Source organism: Rousettus aegyptiacus, unplaced genomic scaffold (genome assembly GCF_014176215.1).
Source record: "Rousettus aegyptiacus isolate mRouAeg1 unplaced genomic scaffold, mRouAeg1.p scaffold_m13_p_15, whole genome shotgun sequence".
Lineage (NCBI taxonomy): Eukaryota > Metazoa > Chordata > Mammalia > Chiroptera > Pteropodidae > Rousettus > Rousettus aegyptiacus.
The window spans coordinates 36,533,425-36,554,011 of record NW_023416290.1 but is presented as its reverse complement, the minus strand read 5'-3'; the positions used below and the strand labels follow the sequence as shown (position 1 = coordinate 36,554,011).

The 20,587-nt window shown below is 30.1% G+C and overlaps 1 protein-coding gene across 50 annotated transcripts in view; it reads right to left on the bottom strand.

Annotated features, from left to right (window-relative positions):
- The window catches only part of RIMS2 (regulating synaptic membrane exocytosis 2), a 526,738-nt gene that overhangs the window by 210,284 nt on the left and 295,867 nt on the right, over nucleotides 1-20,587 (bottom strand). For 28 of the 50 annotated variants that reach the window (XM_036232962.1, XM_036232966.1, XM_036232960.1 and 25 more), the window contains 2 exons: nucleotides 6,877-6,945; nucleotides 571-727 (listed from right to left, as the gene is read on the bottom strand). In XM_036232962.1, the coding sequence (XP_036088855.1) occupies nucleotides 571-727; nucleotides 6,877-6,945 (226 nt within the window). Of the gene's footprint in view, nucleotides 1-570; nucleotides 728-6,876; nucleotides 6,946-15,454; nucleotides 15,482-20,587 lie in introns of all 50 variants that reach the window. The other 22 variants (XM_016147467.2, XM_036232917.1, XM_036232918.1 and 19 more) reach the window with 1 other exon arrangement.

Here is a 20,587-nt window from a genome sequence, read left to right as displayed (position 1 = left end):
AATTTTTTAAACACTTCAAGTACATAAAATGTGAATTATGCACATATTTCTTATTAGCAAACATTTTATTTCCATGGCCCTTAAGTTAAGCCTCTATGTACTTAACTGGATTGATCAGAGTTCTCCACTGGGTATAAAACCTGAAGCTACAGATTTTCTGAACCGTTCAGCCATTGTCTGTGCATTGCTTTTATTTTTCATATGATTGTTCCTAATTTTAAAGCTCCATCAGTTGTTTATTTTTTCTTTTTTCTTAAATTATCAGAAGTTATATCATTCATGAGTAAAATGAGTTTGGTTCTAAGCAAATTTACTCAATACTGATATATGATTGTAAGCTGGATCTTCCTTATAATTTCGAACTTTTACAATAAAATAACATCGGTCAAAGTTATAAAGTATGCTATATTTCATATTATTCTCATCATATGAGTTATTAAACAGTATCTCTGTTTTTCCTTAAGTAACTTTTTTCCACAAGAATTTGTTATCTTTAGAGGTTATTAATAATACTTGATTATAAATAGATTTGTAATATCACCCAAAAATAAAATGCACATGCTATCTTACCTTTGTGGAGGAGGGACACTGGGTGACCATGACCTTGTCCTTCCTATAACATCTACTCGGTGAGGGGACCCTGATGGTGAACAATGGTTTGATGACATTACTTGTTCTGGCACTGATAATGTTGAGCTTTGAAGATCTCGACCATTGTGTCGATAATCTGAAAAAGAAAAAATTTCAAGATTATAGTTATCTACACACTAAGTCCTTTCGTATTTTCTACTTTACTGAAAAACATGTTGGTGAAGTTGAAAGGTTTTGCATATGTTAAATGTAAACATAATGAATAAAGCGTAATACTAAGACAAAATAATATTTTGTAAACACTTAAAAAGAAATGACAAATATTAAAATATTTAGATAGCTACTGTGTCCAAGGCAGTGTGCTAGGGTAGAGTAAAACTTTTATATACAATTAATTATCGTCTATAACATACTCAAGTTTACTCCGAAAACATTTTCATCTTTTCAATGACCTAGGGAGAGCTTCAACTGCTTCGCAACAACTACAAATATTTAAAATTATTAACTTCACAGAAAGTTTCTAAAAGTCTATAGTTATTTCTTTAAGAGATAAGCAGTATTAGAAAGCACTCTGAATACCATGTGAAATACCTATGTATTATTCTTATAGTATTTGACAGGGCCGAGAAACAAAAGAAATCTGAGAATAAAAATATGACAAATTATAGAAGGAAAATAGCCCAATGATTTAACACACTTAAACAAAGTGTATTAGAGGTGATGTTACTCAGATGAGTCTAGAAAGCAACTGATATTTGATAGACATGGAGAAAAGCAGAAAGAATTCTAAGTTGGTATTAAAAATAGCAGTTCAATGTGGGGCATCAGTGGGAAACAAGCAGTAAAGGTTAAGTTTGACCCAAGTTGTATATACCTAAAATGTTATGAGGTTTGTAATGGAAAAAGCCTGAAAATTTCTAAGCAGGAAGTGACATCACCACCACCATTATCTTCACCATGCTCATCATGGCTACTATTAATTGAACTTTTACTATGTGTTAAGAACTCTGCCAGAAACTTGACAAAGTGCTCTGCTTCAACACTTGTTTCAGAAGGAAATTCGGAAAAGGTATTGGTTCATATCTAATTTTTCCAACATGTTAACGTTTTCCAGTATTATTTTAGGTTAGTTTCCCTAGAAACAGAGCAAGAGCTAAAGATTTGGGAGCTTATGAATAATTAAGGAGCGCTCTCAGGAGAAAGGAATTAGAATAGCAGAAGAGTGCGTGAGAAGAAACTGAACAAAAAATGTGGTCACAGCCAGAGGCTCTGGAACCTGAATTGCCCCAAAATTGCTCCAAGTTTGAGGCAAGGGTCCTGGTCATCTGTATTTCTATGTTGGTCAATGACTGGCTGAAGACTGCCAGTGGGAAGTAGGTGAACTGCTTAATCTCCTGTGCGATGCGGGTTTTGTCTGTCTGAGGCCAGTTATCTCGAGAATAGGGCAGCTATTCTCTTCCTTCCTCTTGCCCATTTCGGTCACAAACTCTGTCTTAGAGGTACTTATCACATGGGTTCTTTCTGGTGTTCGTAAATCATTCCCAACACCATAACTTTTCAGGCTTATCCTCCTTTCTTCCATGTAGACAGATTCCTTCTACATAGGCGCTTTCATTTCAGAGTCCTATATTTAATATTTTATTGCTTAAAACTTAATATGACTTTTTAATTGTGCTGTATTTCTATTTTTAGTGTTTTGATTTACAAAGCTGCATAAGTTTTGAATGATCTTATCTAAACTTTTTTCCCCAGACACCTGTTGCTTTTAGTGCATGATTTTGCAGATCACAAGGTTTGCTTTCTGGAATACACAGACGATATAATAGAAATGACTGCAAACAAGACATTATCCCCATTTTACAGTTGAAGAAACTGAAATTTATGTTAAGAAATTTACATTAAGTATAAAATACTAGAGCTGGGATTTAAAACAAGATCTATCTGACTCTCATGTTCTCACTGTATTCTAATTACTCATGATCTAAGTAATAATTTAGGAAGATGAAGCTGACAGCACTATATAATTCAAATCACTGGTTAGAAATATTGCAGCAAGATTAATTGCTCTTATAAAACTTAGAAATGTGCTGTTTAAATGAGCTCTGAAATGACAGAGATGTTCTCTATCAGCACCGTCCAATATGACACACATGACTATTGAGCACTTGAAATCTGGCTAGTGTTAAGGAACTGAATTTTTAATGTATATATTTTAAATCAATTTAAATTTAAACAGCCACACATAGCTAGTGGCACAACTTTGGAATATGGCAATTAGTAATGGCAACAAACTAAACAGAAAAAGTCAATGCATTCAACAAATATTTATGAGTGTATGTGCATGCCAGGTATTACTCTGTGTGCTACAGTGAGCAAAACCAACAAAAAGCCTTGCTCTTGCAGAGCTTAAATTTTAGTTGAAGAGTTATAGAGACAAATAAAGGCTCAATAATTATATATATTTGAAGGTGATTGGGTCTTATGAGAAAAACACAGGATAAAAGGAGATCAAAAATACCAGAATGGTGGTGGGGAGGCATTTTGCAATTTCATATAGGGTGGTCAGGGTAAGTGTTTATATGTAAGACTCACTGAGAAGGTAACATTTCAGAAAGACTTGAAGGAAGTGGGATGTTTTGCCAAGAGGATATACAGAGAGGAGGGTTCCAGGACAAGTAGGAAGGCGCCAAGATAGGAACAGATGTGACATGTTCACAGAACAGCAAGGAGAACAGGGCGCTTGGAGTGAAGCAAGTGACGAAGTGATCAGAGAGACTGAAGGAAGGAGGAAGATCATTGAGGGCCTTTTGTATTGTGAAGACTTTTGACATTTAATCTGAGTGATTTTAATACATTAGAGGATTTTGAGCAGAAATTGGACATGATCTATCTTTTTCTTTCACAGGATCGCTTCAATCGCTATACTGAGAATAGACTGAAAGGAGGGCAATAAATCTGGCAAGAAATGACAGTGGTTCAACCTAAGATAATAGCAATGCAGATGATGGAAAGTAGTCAGATTCTGGATACATTTTGAAGGTAGAACATCAAGATGATTTTGTGAATATTAGATGTTGGACATAATAATAAGAGAAAGGGACAAGAACGAACCTAAATTTTTTAATCAAGTAAATAAAAGAATGGCGTTATCATAAAAATATATGGTTTGGTGGGAAGATCGGTTCAGTTTTGGATATGACATAATAAGTTGAAGGTATCAACTACATTTCCAAGTGGTGATGTCAAATGGGCAGTAGGGAATAAAAATTTCCTACTGCCTCGACAGGATGTTTGGGAGTTTTAGCATACAGATGCTATTTAAAAACATGGGGCTTTAAACAGATCGCTAGGGGAGTGAGTGTAGATAGAGACGAAGTCCAAGGTTGGAGTCTGGGGGCACACTAATATGAATCTGTAACATTTTGTATTACATAAAGAAACAAAAAAAACAAGGAATAAATAAATGAGTCATAACTTTTGATAAATCTATGAGGAAGTTAAGAGTATACCACAAAGAGTAAGAGACATATAGTAACATTTACCGGTTTTTTGGGGGGAGATAATAGTATTTCAGGCATATAGGCAGGCACGCAATTATATATATGGAAAAGAATCTTGGGAAAGGCGCTAGGACTTTGTTGATAAAGATTAAGAGTTGTTTATATTCTATGTAGAGTATATGTGATACAGAAAAAAATATTTCTGGCTACAGAGTTTAAGCAAGACTATTGAGAAAAAGATAAAATTTACTGAAAGGAGAAATACGAATAATTCAGTCACATGGCGGTTAAAAAGAAATATAGAATTTTAAGATAATATTCATGATTAATAATGTAAAGTGCTACTCAGAAGTGATAAAAAATGAGTACTGGTGATAACGGATTTATGAAATCGGGAGATTATGACTTTTAAGAGCTAATTATCAAAACCTCTCTACTTTCCCAATGGAAAATAAATTATTTACATTTGTAAATTGTTTCATGTCGGAGTGGAAGATAATAATAAAAATTTATGTGGCTATGGTTAATATTTTATATATATATATATTCCATTTATTCACATTGTGGGGTGAGTCAAGTGGTTCAAAGAATAGTTTTTAACTATTCCCATTCTCCTTACTCAATATACAATGGGGAAATGGGGAGTTGGCAAAATTCATGTCTGGAATTGCTTCTCTGAGAAACCTAAATTTCAATATCAAAATTTCAATTTACATGGAAGAATAATATTAGCAATGCCAATGTCAAAATGACCTCTGACTTGGGTGAATCGGAATAAACAAAATAAAGAGCACATGGTAAATATTACTTCTGGAATAGTTAATTTTCAAAACATCTGCATTGCAAACTTGAAAAAATTTAATAAAGTTGTAAAAACCAATGGTCCCCAACCTTTTCTGGCACCATGGGCCAGTGCTCCTATAAGAATCTTATGTCTGACGATCTGAGGTGGAACTGAGGTGGTCCATGGCCCGGGGGTTGGGGACTCCTGGTCAAAACAGTTCATTATTGGGAAAAGACAACTTAGGTTAAAAAATGTTCTGAATGGTTTTAACTGAAATCTGAATTTGACAGATATACAGTCTGCAACTGGAAACAAATCTCTGCATATGGGCAACAAAGGATTAACAGATTTGCTGATGCACTGACTTTTACTATTTGCTTATAATGACAGCATAAAGGTGGAGGAGGGTATGTGGTCCTGTGTATATGTATATATGTAAATTGCATTTGAAATGCCTTAAGAACAAATTCACAGAGAATACAAAATTATTTGCTTGATCTGGTGGTCTAATTATTTGATAAACTATTGATCGAAACATTTATTCTCTATCAAAACTAGTTCTAATGATGGAACTTTAAACAAAAAGGCAATAAAAAAAAGTAAAAAACTTTTGTAACAGAATTAACATATGTTTAAGTCTTAGTTGTCATGATACATGTAAATATAATTGATACATCATTTATTAAAGTTACCACCTGTGAAAAGATACCATTTGAGAAACTACAATACTATAATCGTGATCTTGATATTCATAGAAAGAATATGGAGATAACATCAAATTTTTAATGGTGACAGACTCCCCAAATTTGAAGTCACCTCCATATGCTTTTTATGAACTTCAAAATAAGGATTATGGTATTGTACTTTCTGAAATGTTATTTTTCAAATGTATTATTAAGGTATAGTATATGGTGAAAAAACTGTCTCAAAATAACACTGCATTTCCAAAAAGCAAAATATAGGATATTACACAGCAGTCTTTTCTCCTCAATGAATTATTAAATGGATATAATCTCTAAATATGCAAAAAGAATAATGTTGAAACAAGAAAATATAATTTTTTATGATGTTGAAAAATAATGAACCCAGGTTAAATACTTTGAATTATGCAGGCTTTCAGACAGTATTAACCCAAATAATGAAAGATTCCAAAGAAGTTATTTTTCAAAAAATGCAATCCCTTTAAAAGAATAGAAAAATAATAAAATGATCCTATTTTTGCCACCCTAGAAAGAGAAAATGAAAGAATTGAGATGTACCCAAAATGATGTCAAGATGAAGAACTCTAATGACCTGAAGGAAAATATTTTGAATAAAGAAAACCTGATGTCGCTAGACATTAGTAGAGAAAAAGTGGAAAAGACAATTATTAAAGGAATAGAATACAAATAGAAAAAAATTGTAATGAAAAGAAACATTTTTTATAATATTGAGTATAATGTATATATGCATAACCCTTTTTTCCAGATTTATTTTTAAAAATGAATACTTACCTAAGTTTTAAATCATCGAGTAATTTATAATTATAAGTTACTGAGTATTTTAAACTACAATATCATAATTTCAAAATGTAGCTGTACCTGATACTTAATCAACATAACAACGATGAAAAAAATTTTTAAAAAATGGTAATTCAAATATCTGGTATTTGGACATGTTGGTGATGTCAAAAAGATTTTTTCACATTGTTAGTGCCATATATAAAGAAGGATCTATTATACGACTTCCCAAATTTATAGTAAAATACTTTTTAGCAGTTTAAAATAGAAAATTTATAAGCACTCATTTATCTGACATCGTTCAATCTAACAATTAGTACAGGTAGTGCAGCAACTGTACCTATTCAGAAGTTTAAATTCTCATAAGGTTTTTAGAGGGGTAAAGAGGCAGGCACATTGTTACCTTCTCGTTTTACTTATTTATTTATCTATTTATTTGTTAGTAAATAATGATGAATTACACGTCCCCCTTATTCTTATAAAATAATTCTGAAATTCTTACCTGATACTACTCCAATTCCATCATCACAGTCATAGTCAGAGACTTCACTATCACTTATTCTCTTCGACCCTATGAATCAAACAACAGTAATCATTAAAATTGCTGATTACTAAGGAGGGGAAAAATACTCTTGTCAACCTGAAAAACAAATAAAAGAATTCTTAATGGAACACTTGAAAATAAAAAATATAGAGATAAGGATATAGTCAATAACATTGTAATAACTATGTATAGTGGCAGGTGGGTACTTGACTAAACAGGGGATCACTTCATAAATTACATGTTTAATCACTGTATTGTACACCCAAAACTAACATAAAATAATAGTGAATGTCAACTGTAATTGAATAAAATAGATAAAAATACAGAGAAGGAAAGTAATTATGAGCTTACAAACACATTTTCATACATATTTCATAATTAGAGATAGGATTCTTGAAATAAACTATTCTTGAAATGTATACGATAAAGTTGTTTTATGGCTTAAAACTTGAAATAATATGAAATACTAAATAAAATATGTAAATAATTTGATGCTGATAAAATTTATTGGACAAGAACCCAAGTCAAAATAGTTAAGTCATGTCAGTTTTAGATGCTCTTACACCAAGGCACTTAAGTCTAAGTAAACTTCAAAACACAATACGTTCTTTTAAATGCATTCATGTGTCTTTTTCTAATATGCATGACTAATAAATTAAGTGTACCCAATTATTTATTTTTCACACTCATGAAGAGGAACCATAATTTAAGACATCTAAATATCCTTCTTTTATTATTAGTTTAGTTGTTTATTGTCTTGAGAAGAAAATGAGAAATCATCCAGAAATTGACAACTACATCTAAATTTTGAAGTGTTATGTTTTTTAAGAAACATTCTGACAAAACAGCAAAAGTTATTTTTAAGTCAAAAGCTGTGGGTGTGTTTTCATTGCAAAACAAATCTATAGCAAAATTTTAAAATGTTTATCACGCTATGGCAAAAACAGCATTGAAAGGAATTTAGAACTTTGATGGCTAAAGTGGATGGTGTCATCACATTTAATTATGAAATATATCACATATAAACAAACAAGCTATAATGTTTTTTAATATATCTTTTCTCTACATGTGCCTCAGCAATAGGCACATTCTACACAATAGAATCCTTTATTAAAGTATTTTCCATTCCTTAGTATCAGAGAATGATGATAAATGAAGAGTTGCTATTTCAAAAAAATGACTTCCTTTGTCTACTTACACTACATGTTATACATTAAACAGACTAAACTCAGTTACCAGAAAATAAATGCTTTCCTATTGATTGATAAAACACTGAAAGCTCTTGTGTAAGGTGCCTAAAGTAGCAATATTTAAACGTTCTATGAATGCCCCTACAATATTAGAAATACCCTATGCAATTTTGTTTGTGTGTTTGTTTTAATCCCTGTCCTCTTGGGAGAGGGAGTCTTTGTTGTTAGAAACTGCGTTATTATTATTATTTTTTCCCTCTCAGTGGTAAAGCAGAAGAAAACTATTTGCTTTGATCATGTAGTCCCACTGAATGAGCTCACTATTTTCCTTCAAAATCCTTATGTCATAAAACTTCAGACCCAATGAAATATGAGGCTCTTATAGCCCCAACTGAGATAGAAAATACAATTATCTAACAACATCCCAACAGACTAGGTATATAGGGTTTATAAAATTAGGACATATATTCTAAACAGAGCGAGGAGAGAGGAGAAATAATGGATGAAGCTATTGAGAAATTAAGAATTGCTACTCAGCTTGTAACAAGGTTTGACCTTGTAAATGCTCAAGAACAGGATAATGATTAGTTTAAAATGCCAGGTACACTACAGAGCATAAATATTACATGCTTTTGTTATTGGTCAAGAATCAGATCTACTTCTAGTGTAAGATAACGCCATCTGCAAAAAATTAAGTTCATTTTATCAGCCTTTGTGAGTGGTCTTGTATGTCTGTGCATGGGGTTTGAGATAAGGAGTATATTTGGTTTGTAAATGTTTGTAAATGTTTCTTCCTTCCAAATTTTTGATTACTCTCTTAAATGGAAGTCTTGATCTATTTTGCAATTAATTCTACGGAGGTTAAATATATTGCAATTAATTTCTATTTGGATCTTTTATCACATTATGATGAATTCAAGAACTTAAGTTTAATGTCCTTGAATGTATTGATCTTCTCTTCTAAAAGTGGTGTTCAGTGTCCTGTTTAAGAAATTTTTTCCTGAGCTTATGAGGAGAGATCTTCTATTTTCTTTTGAAAGTTTAAATTTTGCTTTTAGCATTTTCATCCTCATCTATCTTGAAAACAAGTTAATGTATGGTATGAGAAACAATGTTACTGCTTTTTCTACATGGGTAACATATTTCAGCATTCTTTAATATTTCCACCTTTCCCCAATGATCTGCAAGTCACTTCTGTCATAAATAAATGTATCTTATTTGCTAGCATCTGTTTGGTGCTCTATTTTTTTTTTTCTTGTATGGGCTGTTTATCCATAAACCAGTAAGTTGTTGTCTTTGTCATTATAACATTGTGCATTGAAAAGCGAATTTTGGACCCTCTAACTTTCCACATTTGTTGAATTTATCTTTTGTATCCTATAATTTCAATTCTACAAGAAATAATGTTAAAACTATGTTTTCTAACCTAATTCCTCATATACAGAAATATAATTTTATTTAACAGAATCTTAACCTACCATCTTGTTAAAGTCTCTCTCTTTTTGTACTTCTAACAAATTTATTGTGGTTTAATTTGGATTTTTCTATGCAGGCAATCTTTCTTCCCACTCATAATGCCCTTTTTCTTTTTCTTGTCTTTCTGTGCTGATAACACAATGTTTGCTGAAAATAAGCAGAGAAAATTTACATTCCTTTTTAAATTCTGATTTTAAACAGGATTTTTCTAATATTTCTCCATTAAAAATAATATCTGCTGAAGTTACGTTTCATAAATTCAGTGATATTTCATTAAGGATGTTGCAGCTGTTAAGTTCCCTTCCTTATACTAACCTTTTGGTTTAAAATCAAAGTTAGTTATTCCATTTTTAAGTATGTGTAGTATAACATATTGACTCAAGGTGTAGTGTTACATTTTTATAAGAATTTTTCACTTCATCTAAGTTTTTGAAGTCTTTACTAAAATATTCATAATTTTACATTATATATTCATTTTCTGATGTATCGATTATGTCTCTATTTAAATACTGTACCTTCTTTTTACTCTATCAATAAATTTACCTAAAGGTTTATTTGGCTATTTATTTCAAAGGATTAACTTTAGGGCTCCATAATTCTTTCGCTTAGAAATTTGTTTCTCATTTTATTGATTTCTACTCTTATTTTTATAATTTTTTTCCTTCTACTTTATATTTCACTAATTTTTTCCTAAACTCCTAAACTGGATGACTCTATCAAAAATTTGAGCCTTTTAAACTTTAGCATTCTCCCTCTAAGTACTTCTTTGCATTATTTAAATATTCATGTGTAGTATATTCATTAAAGTTCAGTCCTGAGTCTTTTAATTGTTTCTTCTTGGGTTTATAAGATATTTACCAGACATCATTAATATAAGACAACACTGAATGAATGCATGACAACTGCATAGATAATAAATCTTTTCAAAAATGTTCATTAGAGTATATGTGTCTTTTTCAAACTTTCAAATGGGTGTAATTTATCTTTTTTAAAATTTGACGTAGTAATGCTCTAGTTTAAGAAAACAGATTATGTTATGCTAATTTTTTGAAATTTGTCAAAAATAAATTATTAATAGTACTTTAATAATTTTTACAAATGTTTCATAGATATAATGAAGGAATATAAATTTTTAGGTACAGAAGTCTTTATTTGACTATGAGATTCACCTCATTAATTGTGTAGTTTATTCTTTTGTATCTTCCCCAAAATTTTGTTTGCTTGACTTAGCAGTGACTGAGAATTACATTGGAATCTCCTTCACTGTAGTAAATTCGTTGATTTTTCTCTTTCATTACTTTATGTATATTGAAGTAATTTCATTTATGGAGGAAATTTAAAATTATTTCAAAAGATGTAGAAAAATCACTTGAAAAAGTTTAACTCCCATTCATGATAAAATGTCTCAGCAAATCAGTAATAAGAAAGCTTCCTCAAGTTTATAAAGGGCATCTATAAAAAAACTCATAGCTAATAATAAACTTAATTAGGAAATATAGAATGCTTTCCTCCTAAGACAAAGAATAAGCCATGAATCCCTTCTATTCGACACTATACTTGCATGACAGAAAATACAACAAGGAAAATAAATGAAAGGTATACAAATTAGAAAGCAAGAAGTAGTAACATGACCATGTAAATTAAAAATCCTAAGAAAGCTACAAAAAACTTCAGACTAACAAGTCAATTTACCAAACCGCAGGCTACACAGTAAACATACAAAAAGGAATTATATTTCTTAGAGAACAGCAATGAACAATTGGAAAATTACTTTCAAAACCACTATCATTTACAAGAATATCCAAACACGTGAAATACTTAGGAATACATACAACAAAAAATGCGTAAAACATATACAGCCCAAACCACAAAACAATGTTGTATTAGTATCCTAGGGCTACTCTAACAAAGTATCAAAAACAGGATAGCTTAAAAGAAATTTATTGTCTCACATTCTGGAGGGTAGATGTTCAAAATCAGGATGTCAGCAGCATCATACTCTTTCTGATGACCCTAGAAAAGAATCCTTCCTCGTCTCTTCTATCTTCTGGTATTTGCAGCAATTCTTAGCATTCTTTCACTCCAGTTATATGGCCATCTTCTTCCTGAATATCTTCATATTGTCTGCCCTCTGTGCATATCTATCTCTGTTCAAATTTCCACTTTTTATAAGAACATCAGTCATATTGGATCAGGGCTCACCCTAGTGCTCTCAAAAACGAAAGCTTGATTACCTCTGTCAAGACTCTATTTCCAATATGGTCACATCCCAAGGTACTGCGGGTTAGGACTTCAATGTATATTTTTAAAACTGATGTATACGATTCGACTCGTAATAACTGCTAACAAACTAAATAAAATTTAAATAAATGGACAGACTTTTCTGCAAAGTTGAAAGCCAGATATTATTGAAATAACATGGTCAGGATGATGAGAGAAAATAAAAGCATTCTGGAATTTTACACATAGCTCAACTTTCTATCATAAATGAACAAAATGACAATAATTATAATGATTACTAATTTGGGGGCAAGGGTAAATTTCTGGTAGTAATATGCCAAATGGTAGGGGTGATGGTGTGAGTCAGATTTTAAATTTTTTATACAGTTTAGGAAAAAAGATAAGAGTTGTTAATTAATGTTACTTTCTTAAGTGTGCATGTTATAATTTCAGTAGTAACTATTAAAGAATAGAGATAAAAACTAAAAGGAAGCGTGCATAGAATAATAATAGTATAATGATAGTATGTTAAAAAAAAAGAATTATCTATGTGCATTTGTTTGTGTATGCATAGAATATCATTTTGTTCATTCAGAGTTTGTTTAGATTTACCTGGATTTTGCCAAATGCTTTTTCAGAATCTCTTGAGATAATGATTTTTTTTTCCATTTTAGTTTAATACGGTGAATAACATTACATTAATTTTCAAATTTTAAACTGCATTTCTGGGATACACAGCAATTGGTCACACTTTATTACTCTTTTTATGTACTGTAGAATTCAATTTGCTAAATTGGCTAAAATTTTTATAAGGTCTGTATTTTTCTTTCTTTTACTACTTTTGTCAGGTGTTGGTATCAGGATAATGCTTGTGTCATAAAATAACTTGGGAAATATACTCAACTTTACAATTTTCTGGAGGAGTGTGTAGTCATTATGTAGTTATTATACTTTCCTTAAATGTTTGTAGATCTGATTGGTGAAGTCATCTGGGTCTTCAATTTTCTTTGTGGGGAAGTTTGTAACTACACATTCAATTTCTTAAGTAAATATTGGGCTATTCAAATATATTTTTTAGTGAGCCTCTTGTTTCCATCTTTCAAGAATATTTTATATATTATATTTCATCTAAGTTATCAAATGTATCACCACAATCCAATTTTAGAACATATCTATCATCCCCAAAAGATTCTTCACATCTATTTGCAGTCATCCCATACTCCTATCCCCAACCAGATTATTACTAATCTATTCTTTCACTACAGATTTGTCTTTTCTGTACACCATATATAAATAGAATCATGCACATGTGGCCATTGTATCTTGCACTTTTTTAGCATAATATATCTGAGGTTCAACCACGCTGTAACACATATCAATACTTCGTCCCTTTTATAGTAACCTACCGTGTATGGATATCACATTTTATTTATCCATTTACCAGCTGATAGATATTTGGACTATATCTACTTTTTGAACTTTATGAATAATGCTGCTGTAGATGAAAGTCCTTTGTCAAATATATGATTTGAAAATATTTTCTCCCAGTCTGTGGCTCAATGGTATCTTGAAGCACAAACATTGTAAATTTTGATAATGTCTAATTTATCACCTCGTTCCTTTACTGATTGTGCTTTTGGTGTTGTATTAAAGAAACTTCTTTCTAACTCAAGGTAATGAAAAATTTTTGGTATTTGTCTTCTAAGATTTTAGTCTTTGCTTACAATTAAGCCTCTGATCTATTTTAAATTACTTTTGCAGGCAGGGTCTAAATTAATCTTACTGTATGTGGATATTCAATTGTTCCAACAGTATTAGATAAAAAAGATGATTGATTCTTTACCCATTGGTTTGCCTTATATCGCAGTTGAATTCCGAATCAGGTTCTATTTGTTTATAGGTCTATCATTATGCCAGTACCACAATACTGTAATTACTGTAGCATTATACTAAGTTTTGAAATCAAGAAGTTTTAAAGTCTTTGAATTTGTTACTTTTTTTTTGCTGTTCTGGATCCTATGCATTTTCTTATAAATTTTAAGATCGGCTAATTGCAGCAAAAAATCCTGCTTAGATTTTGATAGGTAATACACTGAATCCACAGACCAATTTAGGAGAGAATTCCTATTTTAATAATATTGTCTCCCAATTAATGAATATGAAATATCTCTCAATGTTTTAGATTGTCCTTTAATTTCCTTCAGCAATGTTTTGTGATTTCTTTAGTATACGAGTTTGTACTTTTTAAAAAATTTAATCAAAAGTATTTTAAAATTTTTATTCTACTATGAATGAAAAATTTTCTTTTCAAAATGTTAGTGGCTAGTATATATCCTTAGGAACTTAATGTTTTCTAAGCTCACTAAAAAGTCACTATTGTTAGGTAGGTACTACTACTTCCTCTAATCCTTTTGGGTGTTTTTTTTTTTTTTTTTTTTTTCCCCAGACGTGGGTAGATTGCTCCATTCAGAAAATACCTAATATTTGGCTAAGCACTTGACAAGGACCCTCTGTAGATCTTTGCAGTGTTCCCTCTGCATAATTCTCCCCTTTCCACTAGCCTATTCTGTGAATTCTAGTCACTTTGGTCTCCCTGAACTGTCAGCTCCATCTCCTTAACTCAGGGAGTCCACAAAGGCGCCTTCTGGATCGATTCTCTTCCCCTATGCTGCTTGGAGGAAAACTCTCTTACAGTGGTAGATGAGGGCAATTTAAGAGTTCAACTCATTTGTTTCCCTTCTCTTAGTAACTACTATCCTAGTTGCCTGATACTCAGTGTTATTCAAACAACTGTTTCATTTACTTGTCCATTTTTGTTGTTTGCGTTAGGAGGTTAAGTCCAGTCCCTCTCATTCCACCTTGGTTGTAAGTAGATCTGAAACTTTAGTATGCCATTCCTGAAGCTTTTTGTAATTACTTCCTAATCTTACTCAAGAATAGAAATTTTAAAAACATAATTTTAAAAATTTTAAAAATTATAAAAACATAATTTAAAAAATTTTAAAAACAAGCTCATTAGGCTAAATATATTTTAAAATATTTTCCAATTAAAATTGTTAAAACCAAGGCAAGTTCCAGTGTTCAGTTAAAAATATTAACATCAATTTAAAATATCCTGACACATATTCTGTGCATCTGTGAATTTAAAAAATCAAAATATATTAGAATAATTAAAGTAAATCTATTCAATTTTCCTTCAAAGATATGACAAAATGGCTAAAATGATGAAAACTACAGCAAACATTGTAGTTTTAATTCAACATATTTAGAATTTTTAACCCTACTCTTCCGTAAGTCAAAAACATTGCAAATTGTATCCACATAAATTCAAATTTTCTGAAATAGTGCACATAGTAACAAAGTATATCCTAAAACATACTTCACTGATAAAATAGTAGCATACTAAAGAAGATGATATTAAACACACTGAAATTATGTCACTATATTTCAACAAATGGTTTTTAATACCAAAATTATAAAAACATAAACATGAAAATACTGGAAAAGTTCTACAGGCAGAAAGGGTAGCTACTGACATTTTGTTTAGGAATTTAACATATGCACAATAGTCAGACAAAGCACATAACGACAAAACCAATTAAAGTGTGCATATGAATACATGCATTAAACACTGCGCATGCTAAATTTACCTGAATTATATGAACATAAGGCTTTATCTGGAAAAAAAGTGTTTAAATAATGTCAAAATTACATATAAAAATCTTTACATGTAAGAGAAATACTGAAATCTAATTTCTGCTTTATAGTATAAACCATGGTTTAACATTATTATTTTAAAGTTAAAAAGGCCCTACTAATTCAGAATAAAATAAGATACATCATATCCAAATTAGTAAAAAATTCAAATTATAAGCTGTTAGTAGAAATTTCAATTCAGTGAAATAATGAAAGTCTAATAGGGAAGCACAAATTAGTAAGAGAAGGAACATAAAATAAAAAATTTATAATGGACCTGCCCCACATACTAATGGTTATCAATTCCATAATATATGGTTACATAACATACCATATAATGTAAGAGATAATTGTTACACAGAAATTTAGCATGCAAGAAGCAACTAATGAATTTAAATCAAAGGAATTTTAGAAAAAAATTATTAACTTTGGAATATCTACTTTTGGAAAAAAAGTATGTTTTAAAATTAATTTCTTCTTGGAAAAGAAAACTTTAAACATTTACAGAAACAAGTTAATTTTCTTGTTTGATAAAAAATATATCTGTAGAAATCATCTCAAGTAAGCAGGATATAAATTAGATTTTTCTGTGTATAAATGTTTATAGTTTTAAAACATACCAAAATATTAATAAATTGCTACATTAAAAGATGAGCAAATTATCATCTGACTATACACTGGAAATTTAAAGAAATGCATAAATCATTTTGCGGCAAAAATATCAAAGTAGTTAAAAAGATGCCATCAGTAGTTAAAAATATAAATATTTATCCTGATATATCTAAGTTGTTTGACAAAAGAAAATAAATCACAGGCAAGTAAAATACTAGGTTTATAAGTTAAATAGATTAGTTCTTAATGTTCAACTAAAAAATTTTAAATTTCTGAACTTAACAGAGAGGTATGTTTGTCATTATTTTACATAACTGATTTGTCCCATCACTTATCTACACAGTGGTGAAATTAAATAGAGTATTTCGAGGGGAAAAAAAAAAACTTTATTCTGGCCACCATATAAAAATTTCTTAAAGACATAAGTATAAAATTTCAGAAGTTAGAAAAAATAATAGGGTTTAATAATGTTATAAGTATTATAATATTTTATCCAAGACATTTTCTTAAATTAAATATAAACTGAATCAAGTAGATTAAACTAGGATTTTAAAAAAATCAACATTTGATCAACCTTACTATTTCTAATCATCAGTTTGCAACTTACCTTAATGTTTTCATTTAAAATAAGTTAAATATAGCCTTTATATATTCTAAAATCTATAAATACTCTTTTCTGAGTGTCCTTCCACTGGTTTCATACAGAGCTTGACTAAATAATCATTTGTTTTTCTAGCCCTTTAACATTTTAGCTTTTTACATTTACATTTTGTTAAATTTACATTTACATTTTTGTTAAATTAATTTTTGTATACTTTAATATAAAGCAGTGGTGTGCTGGTAAGAGTTTAACAACTATCTCTATGAGGGAAAAAAAGCTTTAGTTTCTAAAATTTGCCCATTTCTATAAAGTAATACTCCCATATAAACAATTTTAAGCTACCAGTGTCACTAAATGTGAAAGAGATGTGCACACTTGGCTCTAACTCCAGCATACTAGTGGATAAAATTATTGACCCTACTCATATTAAAATTAAAATATATTATAATTGGAAATAATGATGCTAGTCAAAGTTGTAAAGATAAACTGAAAGTAAAAATACTAATACTTCAAAATATCAAGAAATCTCATTATATCACAAAGTAAAAGAAAACTGAAAGTAGCGATAATGAAGAATTGCATTATCCAAAATATAAAGACAATGAAAATAACCAAAGAAGAGATAAAGTCACAACAATCCTTCTAAACTAGAAAAAAAGGATGATGAAAATAATATAAAAGATAAAAATTTGTGTAATCAATAGAGTACACATGTAAATAACTGATACTACAAAACTGTGATCAGAAGGTATGCAGCAAAAAAATTGTGGGAAACAAAGTATATATTTTGGTCCAAGCTGTGATGTAGAAAATTGCTGAAAGGAATTTTGGAGGGAAGGTAGAGAATTATTTACATATCGTGGCATTTACCAATTAGAGACCATTATGGTCATTGCCTAATAAGAATTTGTAATCCAAATGCAAGAAGACAAAACAAATAGAGGAAGGCCATCCCCAACCCCACCCACCGCCACACCTAGTTCTTCCATTGCAGTTTTTTGCTTTCTTTAATATTGACTATGTTTAACTTTTTCTAATTCCAAAATATCGAGGTTTCATTTATAAGCAAGGTAGACATTTGTTTATATGACATAATGAAGAGAAACTCATCCTCTCAAAGCATATTTTTTCTCATGCTGCACATCAAAGAGAGGTAATAAATCATGTTAAGATGTTATTGTGCTGTTTCTTTCAGACTTCTACCCTCAGATCCTATTTAAAAATGATAAATCTCCTAATCCATAGCTTGGTGCTCAATACTTTATATAATGTTTCATCATACAATTTAAATGTTATGTCTTTATCCTCCCAAACTTACTATTTACTTTTCTCATCTCCATTTATTGAAATCCTATTTATTCTTGCCAGCACCTGTACTATTCTCTCATACTTCTAAATTACCATAGCACTCCACATAAGCTTAAAATTTCGATGTTTACAACTCTCCTTCCTATATATTTTAAAAAACTGTACAGAGCCAAAGACTAAGTATGGCACAGATACTGAAAAACATATATTAACCTAATATTTTCCCTCCCACATTTTAAAGAGGTAGAAAGTAGAAAGACTTTTGTGTTTCTTTGAATTATGGAAATCTGTTTCAGGGTTAAAAGCAAAATGAGATGTAGACACTATTTCCCATACTCCAGGATTATTAATGAGTGAGATGCTAGCGGAGAGAAAAGAAAGAGTGCAGAAGGGTTAGAAAGAGATGATGACCTATGCTAACAGTCAAGATTCCTCAGAATCAGTAAGGAGACAATGGTTAGACGGCCTTGTCTAATAATAGGAACCCAGCTCCTAGGACCTCTCTATAGTTCAGTAAAAATTGTTATGCATATAGTTGGCTTCAAGTAACATTGCTCACTGGGACATGTCAATAAAGCTCTATATGGATTAAAAATTAGTGAGTTTTCTCTAAATGTTCTCCTTTTTGAAAGTTTCCAAGAACCTCTGTTGAGAGGTATAAGTAGGTAACAAGAAAGAATAATGACTGATATTTGAGAAACAAAGGTATTTAAGAGTCACATTAAATATGATTTTTTTGGGGGGGGAGAGTATTATTTCACATACAAGTTTTGAATAAGCATTTTACTTGCTACTTAACTGTAACGTATCTTTGTATCAATCACCATATAGAAGCCATAACATAACAGGTAACTAAATATTTGTTGATGTAATAAAAATGATGTGAATTTCAAAAGAAAACAAGGAGAAAAAAAATCAAAATTATATAACATTATGTAAAATATTTTTAAAAATTTGTAAATGATATAAAATGTAAATGTATGAACTACCCCAATAAAATATAAATCTTGTCAGAATGGATCCAAGAACAGCAACTTTACAAAGTTTGTTTTCAAAAGACAAACCTTAAATATAAGGACACAGAGAAATAGAAAGAAGAATTGAGAAAACTATACCATACAAAAAATATTAACCAACAATAGTAGCTGCAGTAGTAGTAACGAAAATGTAGATCTAAAGAAAAAAGCATTCCTAGATGCAAAGAGAGATATTGTGTAATGATAAAATTATCAGCTTATTAGGAAAAATGTAGCAATTCTAGATTTGTATGCATTTAATAACATAACTTCAAAATATATAAAGCAAACAGTGACAAAATTAAAGGAAGTTAAATCAATGATCAGACATGGAGATTTTAACATACCTCTCTCAGTAACTGACAACAAATGTGGACAAAAAAGAATCAGTAAAAACAGATCTGAACAACAAAATTAATAAGCTTCACAAATATGACATATTTAGAGCATGTACTGGAAAAAATAAACATTTTTTCAAGAACATTTACCAAAATTCATTATATACACCACTCATTTTAAAGATTCCAAATTATGCAGGGTATATACCTGACAAAAGGGGAACTGTGCTAATCAATATTAAAAAAAAAAACTTAGAAAATCCCTAGAGCTGGTAAATTTAACAATATACTACTAAATAATCCACAGGTAAATGAAAACACCACATTAAATATTAACTAAGTATCCTTCTGAATAAATGAAAAACAAATTAATCCTAAACAAAGTAAAACAGACAAATAATAATAAATTAATGGAATAGAAAACAAACATACAACCTAGAACACAAACAAAATATAAAGTTTACTGTTTGAAAAGACTAGTAAAATTGATACATCATTAGCAAGTCTGGCCAAGAACAAACACGTGAGAAGGAACAAATTACCAATATTGGGGAAAATGACATTATTATACATCCAACAGACATTAAATAGAAATAAGATGGTATTATGAATAATTTTATACAAATATTTTTTAAAGACTAAGAGAAATGTTCAAATTTCATAAACAATCCAACTTAACAAATGTGACACAAGAAGGTATAGAATTCTGGAGTTCTAAATCTAGTAGAGAAAGGGAAATTTAAATTTAAAACCTACATGCACGAATAAATGCCAAACCTGATGACTTAAGTGGTGAATACTTCTGAACTTTTAAAGAAGGAATAACACCAATAATGTACAGTCTTCAAACAATAGAAAATTAGAGTATAATTCCAAATACTATTTATGAGGTCAGTATAACACTGAAACCAAAACTTGACAAAAATATTACAAGAAAAAAACAATAAAAGATATCAAATAGAAAATGATGGATATTTTAAAATTCTTTTTATGAATTGCAGCCAATAGAACACTGAAACAAAAGCCAATAAGGATGTTACCAAAAAGAGAAAATAAAAGACAATCTCACTCATGAATATAGATGCAAAATTCTATGGATATAATTAGCAAACTGATTCCAAAAATAAATAAAATAATAATGCATCATGAGGTAGCTGAGTTTGAGAATGCAAGATTACTTTAATATTTATAGACTAAAATAAGCTACATTTT